We start from the raw sequence: 9,855 nt of genomic DNA on the forward strand, positions 1-9,855 counted from the left end.
AACGGGAAAAACTGTTTTTTAAAAAGTAACATTTCCTCTTACCTCTAGCGGGACATAGCTAGAGTTCCTATCAAATACAGGACCTGACACATAGTAAGCCCCCAATAAATGCAGCAAAGGACCAGCACCTGAGATGTGAGAGCAGTGGCCTCGGATCTTCCTGCCTTGTAGAGAAGCCTGTCCCGCCGGCCCTCAGGACTCGGCCTCACCTCGGCCCGCCCACAGCCGGGCTAACGGGCCGCGCCCGGCTCCGCGCCCGGCTCCGCCCTCCGCTCCCACTACCCCAGCCCCGCGGCCTCCCCGCTGCCGTCTTTCGGCTTGAAACAACTCCTCCCGGACGGTGAGCACCACCCTCCTGAGGACGCTGGCCCCTCCCGGAGGGGCGGTTCCGTCAGGTCTCGCTGTCCGGACCAGTCCTGACATTTTCAGGATACTGGGCCCCTCAGGGGCAGGGGATAAGAGCGTGCCGAGCCCGCGCGGCCGCTGGAGCTGGGTTGCTGGCCAAGCCCTTTACTCGGCATCCCTCTGGAGGAGGTGGGAAGGGGAAAGGGGGGAGAGGAAAGAGCGGTCGGGGAAGGGGAGAGGTGAGGCGGAAGGAAAGGGAGAAAAACCAGTGGGGTAGCTTAGGAAGCCGAAGCCACGGCCGCGCGTGGGCGCTGGCGGGCTCCGCGGCGGGACCTGGGCGCAGCCTCCCCATCCAGAGGCCCCACGGTTGAGGGAGTCCTGCAGCGGAACCGGCGCTGGGGCGTCCGAAAAGCCTCACCCGAATCTTGGCTGTGAGCTCTGGTCTCTAGGATGCTTACTTCTGCGTCCTGAGGTGTCGCCTGGAGGCGGCCTCCAAGAAGCCTGAGGGGACAGCCCTGAGGCTGCCCCCGCCCCGCCCCCCGCGCCCTCCCCGGCGCAGGCCCCGCCCCGCAGCAGGCCCTCTCCCAGAAATCTCGCCCTTTCCTTCGTTCACCCTGAGGGTACTGAGCTCCAACCAGATACTAAGCGCCAGATGCTTGGGTTAAAGCGGTGAACGTGGTAGACCAGATAATTAAGACGCAAGTTACAATCTAGTGTGGAAAGTGCCGGTGGGGGAGGGGAGGATAAGGGCACCCGTCCTAGCTTGGGAGGGTCAAGGAAGGTCTCACAAAAGAACACACCGTTCACTCTAGCAGGAAGAAAGAAAATCGGAGGCAATGGTTTTTGATGATGAAAAGTTCCCATTGGATGGCTCCTGGTTCCTCTGAAAAGTAGAGGTCTGCCATATCTGCTAGGGGCCAGGAGGAAGAGAAGTTGAGGAAAGTAAAGAAGGTTTGAATTTATTTTGAGTAGGATGGGAGAGTTTACTAAGTAATAAATGACATAACTAACCACTGGACCACCAGGGAATTCCCAGGAAGCTTTGCCTGTTTTGATCACCCATGTATCCCAAACACTTAGAACAGTGCCTAGCGCATAGCAGGCACTTAATAAATGGAATGCATAAATAAATGTCTTTCAAGTGATGATGGAGTTGCCCATTAGTTGTAGACCGTAAGTTTATGGTGGCCACCAACTTACCGATAAGTGTGATTTTATCCAATCATGCTGACCTCTGCCTGCCTAGAGGGCAGTTCTGGCAGAGGCAGAGTTGGGATTTTGCCAGGTGGAAATGATGAAAGGAGAATGAATTGATAGATGTTGATTAGGTGATGAACCATGAAGTCTATCTTGGAGAGGGAGGAAATAAAGGCAAGAGGTTTCTTATGGACAGGGAACAAAGTGGAAAGAGCAATGGGCTAGACTCCTGACAAGGTTGAAGAGTTGGCATTTTAGGACAAGTCTGGAGGTTGAAATCAGAGGGTGATGCCAGACAGAAGGCAGAGTGGTTCCTGATGATGATGCTTCAGATATGGCCATAGCTGGATTGGAGCAGAGGTAAAGGACTCTGAGATGAAAAGGTCTAGGAATTGAGAGTCTAGGTCATTTAATAGGTTATCCGCACAGATGTTTGGGTTTCCCATAGATTTCCCTCCTTCAAGATCTCTGCCCTAGGCCCCATCCAGCCCCTTCACCAACCTTCATAGGATCTGCATTCACATTTTAACTTAAGCCTCAGATCCCAAAAGATCTGGCATGGCTCTGGGCCAGAAAACCGAAGGGGCTAGTTAGAGCTATAATGGACATCTCTATTATTTTGTTTTGATACCAACATGCATACACCTTTCTAGAAACAGGATGTCTATGTTTTCTGGAGGAACGACCAGACCTCCACTTCTTCGGTCTCAGGCCATGCGCAGATAGTGTTCTTCCCTCCATACCCTTACTCCAAGGATGTGTATGTGACTCAGACCTGCCAGAAGAAGCATCCTATTCCCCTGTGTACAGTTCAGTGAGTAGTTCAATGATGTATGAATGACCAGCTGGAACCCATAAGCACAATATTGTCATAGCAACACCACATTTTCAGCTTCACTTGAACTTGCTACCACACAGTACCTAAAAATAAAGTCAGCATGGAAGACAGAGAGTCAGGGACTTCCCTGGTGGTCCAATGGCTAAGACTCTGTGCTCCCAGGGACTTCCCTGGTGGTGCAGTGGTTAATAATCTGCCTGCCAATGCAGGGGACATAGGTTTGAGCCCTGGTCCGGGAAGATCCCACATGCCGCAGAGCAACTAAGCCCGTGCGCCACAACTACTGAGCCTGCGCCTAGAGCCCATGCCCTGCAACAAGAGAAGCCATCGCAATAAGAAGCCCGCGCACCGCAGCGAAGAGTGGCCCCCGCTCTCTGCAACTAGAGAAAGCCCACGCACAGCAACGAAGACCCAACGTGGCCAAAAATAAATAAATAAAATTAATTAATTAATTAATGGTCTTTACTTTGTGGGAACGAGAGCCCTATGTTGCCAGATTTTAAGCCAAAAATATTATTACGTACAATCTACTAATCTTATAATGTTGACCATTCAAGTTTTGAAAACAAAACAAAAAACTGCTGGCCACATTGTCTGGGCCGAATGTTATATATCAGTATGTACCTTTAAGCCGTTTTATGGTTTCAGCTGCTACATATATACTGGTAGCTGTCAAATTTATATCTCCCCCACAGACTACTTTCCCAAGCTTCAGATACATGTATCTGCCTCCTGCCTGACATTTCCTTGTCACAGGAACCTCAAATGCAAATGTCTAAAATGGAACACATTGTCCCCTCACCCTAAATTGGTTACCAGGTTTGTGTTACTTACCTCAGTAAAATGTCACTAACATACACACCCAGTTCCCCAAGTCAGAATCCCTAGAGTCATTCTCAACTCCCTCCCTACTCCACCCTATCCCACTGGTAACTAAGTCTAATCAATTATAACTTTAGAATTCTACTTGAACCTGTTATTCTCCATTCCCACCATCACTGCCTTGGTTCAGGCCTCATCTTTCATTTTGCCTAAACTAAAGCGAAGTTTCCCTAATCAATCTCTTGCCTTCAATCTCTTTGCCCTCAACATAGCCAGAGTGTTCTTTCCAAGACACAAACTTGATCTTGTCTCTTCCCTGCTCAAAAATTTTCAATTATTTCCCATCACCTTCAGGATAAATTTCCAACTTCTTAGTCTGGTATTCAGGGCCCTTTGTGATCTTGTCTATCCTACTGCTTCCCCAACCCCCAACTAATACTACAGCTGCACTGAGACACCTTCAATTTCCCTAATGGGACATGCTTTCTCTGACCCACCACCTTTACACAGGCTGTTTCTACTGCTTGGATGGTCCTCTCTTCCCTACACTCTCATTTTCTTGATTCCTCAAACCAAGGACTGGTCATCTCTTCTGGGAAGCACCCCCTGACAAGCAACCCCCTTCCCCAAGGTGGTTAGATGTCCTCCACCCCTCTTAATACCCTGTGCATACCTCTATTTTAATTGTCTATTATTTGACTGTTTCCCTCACTGAAATGGGACCTACTTTAGCCCAGAGACCCTGTCTTACTTCTGCCTCCTCAAGACTGAGCACAATACCTGATCCATAGTAAGCACTTAATAAATATTCTCTGAATGAGTGAATGAATAAATCTAGTCCAAATCATGGTACCAATGGAGAAAACTTTCTTGCCCAAGATTACATGGCCAAACAGTGACAGAGCTAGAAAATCCAAGTCTCCTCAACTTCAGCTCAGCGCTCTTTCTACCAGACTAAGCTGGCAGTTGATGGGGATAGGGTGAGAAGAGAGGCATTGAACTGTACTGCAAAGGCAGATATTGAAGTTTGACCCTAAAAAGAGGAGTTGACATGAAACAGAGTGGTGGTTTTAGGGAAAAGAGGGGCAAATGAAAAATAAAGGGTCAAGCACGTTTGATTTGTCATCCTTAACATGAATATTTGTGAAAAAGGTCTCGGGCAACCTAAAGACATGAGATGTAAAAGAGGAAACAGACTCCATCTATTAAAGATGGAATGAGGCGTATAATCAGGAACCTTAAAAGTGATGGAAGAAATTTTCATATACTGAGGTATAGGGAAGTCATTCTGGCTTATATATGATTTGACTTGAACTTTATACTAGTTACAAGCCTGTCTTGTGGTCTATCAAACATACATTGCACATCTGCTTTAACCATTAAAGAAAATGGTGCATTGTCCAGAAGTAAAGAATATCTGTTATGAAATTAGAGATAAATGCCTTCCTTCCTGGGATGTCAGTGCTAGTGCTCCTTTGACGAAAAGGCTCCCTTCCCAGGCACCAAGGTCATACCGACTTGCTGTGTACGAGCTAATCTGTCTTTTTTGAAACACTGAAGGAATGTACCCCTGTCATGTTTGATGTCCTTTGTTCTGACAAGATATAAAGCTGTGCTGGAAACCAGGCTTCTTGAGAGCAGTTCCTCAGAGCTATCTGAGAGGCTGTCTCCTGGGCTACAGTTTTCAGCTTGGCTCAGATAAAACTCTCCTCTATTCTGTTCTTGCTATAGATTGGTTATTGATCATTTATGGCAACGAAATAAATAATATTTTAACATAGCACATACTATGTATTACTCTAAGCATATAAATGTTTTCATTTAACCCTCAAAACAACCCTATGTGGTAAGTAATAATATTATCCCTATTTTACAGATGAGATAACTGAGGCACTGAAAGATAAAGTAGTTTGAGATTTCACAGGTAGGAAGTGGCAGAGCTAGGATTTGAATAAGGTAGTTTGATGCTAGAATCCATGTCCTCAACCACAATGCCTGAAGATAATTCTGACCTTGGTAATCAAGACAAAAGGGGATCACTAAGCTTTCACTGAATAAAGTATGAGTTGTCTGGTGGGCGCAATTTTTGGGCCCTAAATTCACAGAGACTGCTGTTAGGTATGCGGGGGATGGGAGTTCTTTGTTCTGTGATGCAGTGATGACCTCAGAGTAAACTGCCACTAGGCTGAGGGAAATAGAATGGCTGCCAGAGGGCCTGCTTGGGGCTGAGGGGGACATGGGGCTTCTCTGGGGCCAGTTGACCCATGCCCTGGCCTGCAGACACTGTGGCAGCAGCTGCCTTCTGAGTCCAGGGAACCTGGTAATACTATTCTTGTTCGTGGTTTGGCAGATGCGGAGGTGGTGGCAGCTTGGCAGATGGCGACAGCCTCAGTCCTGGTACTCTGGGGGCAAGATGCAAGGCAAGGTGGGTGATATAGGTGTGCAGCTCGGTAAATGACTCACCACGTGAGTTCAGGTGAGGAATCATTGACATGGATGTGGGCTCAAAAGAGTGACTATAAGCCTTAAATGTGAGGCTGGGTGAGTGACCATTAACACTAGATTTCAAGCCAGCTGAATGATCACTGACCCTAGATGTGGGGTTACGTAAGGGAATGCCGATCTCCAAAGGTAGTTGGGTAATGGCCATTAACACCAGATGGGTAAGTGACTATTGTCCACAGATGTGGGCCCCAGTGAGTGGGAGGTTCACTCTGGGTGTAGAACAAAGACTGAGGGCTTAACGGTACATCTTGTGTCTCTGAAAAAGGCTTCATGCCTGACTGTATCTTTCTGCACTCCCCAGGGCCTACCACTTCTGTACCATGTGGCTTTCCTTGATCGCCTGTGGAAGCAGAAGTCAGGGGAGGAGGAAGAGGAGGAGGAGGAAGAGGAGGTATCTCTGCATCCACTGCAGCCATGTTCTCTTCCCAAAGAAGCTCCTATTGGAGAACAAGCCACCCCAGCCCCATCCCAGCCATCCTGTGATTCTGAGGGCCTCCACAAGGCCACAGGGGCACGAGAGCAAGTACTCACGCAGACCCCAAACCCTTCCAGATCCTTCCCCACCTTTCAGATCTTGACCAACCTGCCTGTGAGACACAAGACAGCATCAGGGAGTCACCTACAGCAGAGAAAAAGCCAGCTCTTCTGGGGTCTCCCCTCTCTGCACAGTGAGTCCTTGGAGGCCATCTTCCTGAGCTCAGGTGGCCTCTCTCCCCTGAAGGTGTCCGTCAGTCCTTCCGTCTTCTTTAACAAGTTTGTCTTCCTGCCTGGAACCCCAGTATTGCTGCTTCCCCAGTACTGCTCCCCAACCCCACTTCCTACACATGAAGTCCATACTACAGAAGATCTGGAAGGAATGGCCTCTGACCCTCAGCAACTTCCCTCCCCATCTTCCCCTCCTGTCCCATCACTTCCCCTCCGTCTTAAATCCTTTCCCATGGATCATAAGAGAGTCCTATCTGGCACTGAGGCAAATGCACAGTGGCTTACACAGCAGAGAGAGGTCCCTTGGGTCTCTGAGGATCAAGCCCTGCACCCACAGCCTAACCTCCAAAGAACCAGGCCCTCCAAACTCTTCCATTCATCTGAGGTCTGGTGGAAGGTGCCATGGGATCCTGGCCTCCAACAACACATTCCAGACTCACTCTGTGCCTCCCTAGCAGAAAATCCTGCTAGCCTTCCGGGAGCCCTAACTAGGCCTGAGGCCCCATGGAGGACCACGGGGCAAAATGAGGGCCCCCCAACCCCTGAGCCAGCAGTGCTGGCTCCCAGCCTAACCCCAACTTCTCTGCCAGAATGCCAGGGAGTCAGCCCTATAGGAGGCCTCTCTGGACCCGAGGCCCTCTGGGAAACCACAAGGCGAAGAGAGAATCCTCAGATCTCTAAGCCTCCGACCTCAGTCCCTTGCCAACCTGTAGCCCCCATGACAGAGCCTCAAGGAACCAGCACCCTGGAAGTTCCACCTGTATATGAGACTCAGTGGGGAACCACAGGACATAAAGAGAGTACTCAAGCCTTTCAGCCCCCAACGCCAGCCCCCGGCCCTCCCCCACATCCCCTGCCAGAACTCCAGGGAGGCAGTCCCCTGGGAGATCCATCTGGCTATGAGCCCCAGTGGAGATGCAGAGAAAATTCAACAAACCTTTGGGCCTTTGAGCCCCCAGCCTTGGACATCGACCCAGGACTCCATGGAACCATGCCTGCGTGTGTCCCATCAGGATCTGAGACTCCGTGGAAGGGCATGCAGAGTAGAGAAAATCTTTGGGTCTCTGCAGACCCAGTTTCATCTCCCAGCCTTCCCTCAGCCTCTCTGCTGGAGTCCCTAGGAACGGGTGCCCGGGCAGTCTTGTCTGAGTCCAAAGCTTTGTGGGAGGCCATGAGGCAGACAGACAACCTCTGGACCTCAGAATCTCCAGGCCCTGGCCACAGCCCATCTCTAGCTCCTATTCTAGAACCCCACAGAATCAATCCTGTGGGAGGGCTCACTGGGTCAGAAACTGCATGGAAGGACACTGATCATTCCCGGAATTCCTGGGCTTTTGAATCGCCATCTCTAGCCTTCAGCCCACCCGAAGTTCTTGTACTGGATTCCCTCAGAGCTAGCCCTACGGGGGTCCTCTTTGATTCTGAAGCTACATGTGGGGACATAGAAAGCAGAAAGAACTCCAGGGCCTCTGAGCTCCCGGCTTGCAGCTTACCCCAAGACCCACGTGGAGCCAACCGCTTGGGAGTCCAATCTGACTCTGAGCCTACTGGGGGGGACATGGAGCAGAAAGAAACCTGTTGTGTTCCTGTGTCCCCATTGTGGGGTCCCAGCCCATGCCCAAACTCTATGTCAAAGTCTCACACAAGTGAGCCTATTGGAGACCAATGCAACTGTAAACCTGAGGGGGAAACAGTGGAGCAGAGAGAGAACTGCTGGACCATTGAACTCCCAGCCCCAACCCCCAGGTCACTCTCTGCTCCTCTACCAGATCCACACATTGCCCTTGGGTTTGTGTGGAGGAATGTGCAACAAAGAGGGATCCCCCAGGACCCCAGCCTTCCAGCAGTGGATCCCCTCCAGCCAATACCCTGGCCTCCCACCCAAGCTGAAGCTCTGAAGATTGAGTCCAACCAGCCTGGCCTACCCAAGGGAGAGCTGTTCCCAGGGGCTAAGGCAGAGACTCCATCCTCCCAGGGTGAGGCTGTCCCAAAGGTGCCCACCCACTCTGAGATCCAGGCCTGTCACCGGAGTAAAGAGTTGGAACTCAGGCTGAAGAAACTACAGCAGAGCCCTGCTTCCAGATCTCTTGGCCCAAGTCAATCATTTGGCAGATCCCCTGCCCTGAGCTCCACAACTCAAGCCGCCCGGAGACTCTCTTCTCGCCCACCACAGCAGATTCATCCCCTCAGTCTGTGCCCCAACTCTTCAAGCTGTCATCCCCCCAAACCTCAGAGCACAGTAACTCAGCCTGCCCAGGTCCCCCGCTGTTATCACTCCCACTTCTCTATCCAACCTCAGCTATGGAAGTCTGGCAGGGCAGAACAAGGGTCTCAGAAAGAGCAAAGAAGGAATGCGAAGGTGGTGTCCCAGATCTCATCCCAGGGGTCATGTGTTCACTGCCCAGGCCTGGAAGAGCCCTCATACCCTGAGGTTCCAGCCTCAGGCAAGAGACAGGACAAGGTTTCAGCCCTATCTTCAGCCAAAAAGAGAGAGCGCCCCAGGAAACCCAAAGAAGGAGACCACAGAGAAGGGGATGCAAAATTGGGGTCAACTACAGTTACAGGGAAAAGCCACCTAGCCCAGGCCAGACTAGCAGAGGTCCCTGTAAGCAGACTTCCGCAAAGATCTCAGCACAGGGACCAGAGCTCTGGACACACTGCTCTCTCCCTGCAGCTTCACGCCAAGGCTTCAGGTTCCCAAGATCAGAGAGGGGCGAGGCTGGGAGCTGGTGACATCCTGGCCCCTCGGCACCGTAAGCACTGCCCTTGGGCCCAGAAGCGTCTTTCCTCCCCCACACCTCAGGCTCCCCTTATCAGGGGTCTCCAAAGGATGTTAGCCAAATTTCTGGGTATCCATGGACCCCTGCCTGCCAAATCCAGTCAGCAGAGAAAAGGCTGGTAGTACTGGTACCCAATATAAGTACCCCAAGACCTGAAGCCAAACCAGTTGCGGGTGGAGACACAAAGGAAATCCTAATAAACTAGCTGAACTAGACAAATCCCACTCATGTCTTTTTTGGAGTCTGGGGTACTGGAAATGACGGTTCCCTCTTCTGCTGCAGCTGTATCTCCTCAGGATCAGGTCCCAGACATAGAGAGCTCAGGATTCTATAGGCTTAACTTTCTTTTCAAGCTGTTCACAGATGATTAACCTGGAGTCTACAACCTGGAGTCCTCACTCTACAAGGTGAAGCTGTTAAGGCCAGGGGAGCACAGACCAATGCTGCCCTTGAGAAAAGCTTCACAGCAAGTCAACAGAAGAAAAATATATCCATTCACACGAGCACAATTGGTCTGGGTCTAGGCAGCTGCTCTTGGTCCTGGGTATGGTCCCCTTCTTCACAAACTTGATACACAAGTTCCCCACATATGTTTCTAGCCAATTCTCGTCAGCCCTCTGCTCTTTTCTCTCTCTAGTTTAGCTCATGCATCCCCAAGGCCAC

General features: G+C 50.6%; 1 protein-coding gene across 1 annotated transcript; it reads left to right on the forward strand.

Annotated features, from left to right (window-relative positions):
• The first annotated feature begins 4,048 nt into the window (after positions 1 to 4,048).
• Positions 4,049 to 9,314, forward strand: SPATA31G1 (SPATA31 subfamily G member 1). Its single transcript, XM_060100459.1, has 3 exons — positions 4,049 to 4,182; positions 5,387 to 5,522; positions 6,009 to 9,314. Exons 1-3 carry the CDS (start codon positions 4,049 to 4,051, stop codon positions 9,312 to 9,314), a joined length of 3,576 nt encoding a protein of 1,191 aa, XP_059956442.1.
• Positions 9,315 to 9,855: the final 541 nt, after the last annotated feature.

Source organism: Mesoplodon densirostris, chromosome 6 (genome assembly GCF_025265405.1).
Source record: "Mesoplodon densirostris isolate mMesDen1 chromosome 6, mMesDen1 primary haplotype, whole genome shotgun sequence".
NCBI classification, from domain to species: Eukaryota; Metazoa; Chordata; class Mammalia; order Artiodactyla; family Ziphiidae; genus Mesoplodon; species Mesoplodon densirostris.

Bases quoted from the DNA above. Each gene is read 5' to 3' on its own strand.
- SPATA31G1 (XM_060100459.1), top strand. From the start codon at position 4,049: ATGGTACCAATGGAGAAAACTTTCTTGCCCAAGATTACATGGCCAAAC. The intron at 4,183-5,386 runs GTGAGAAGAGAG...AACTGCCACTAG, and splicing joins TGGCAGTTGATGGGGATAGG to GCTGAGGGAAATAGAATGGC. The intron at 5,523-6,008 runs GTAATACTATTC...TGCACTCCCCAG, and splicing joins TTCTGAGTCCAGGGAACCTG to GGCCTACCACTTCTGTACCA.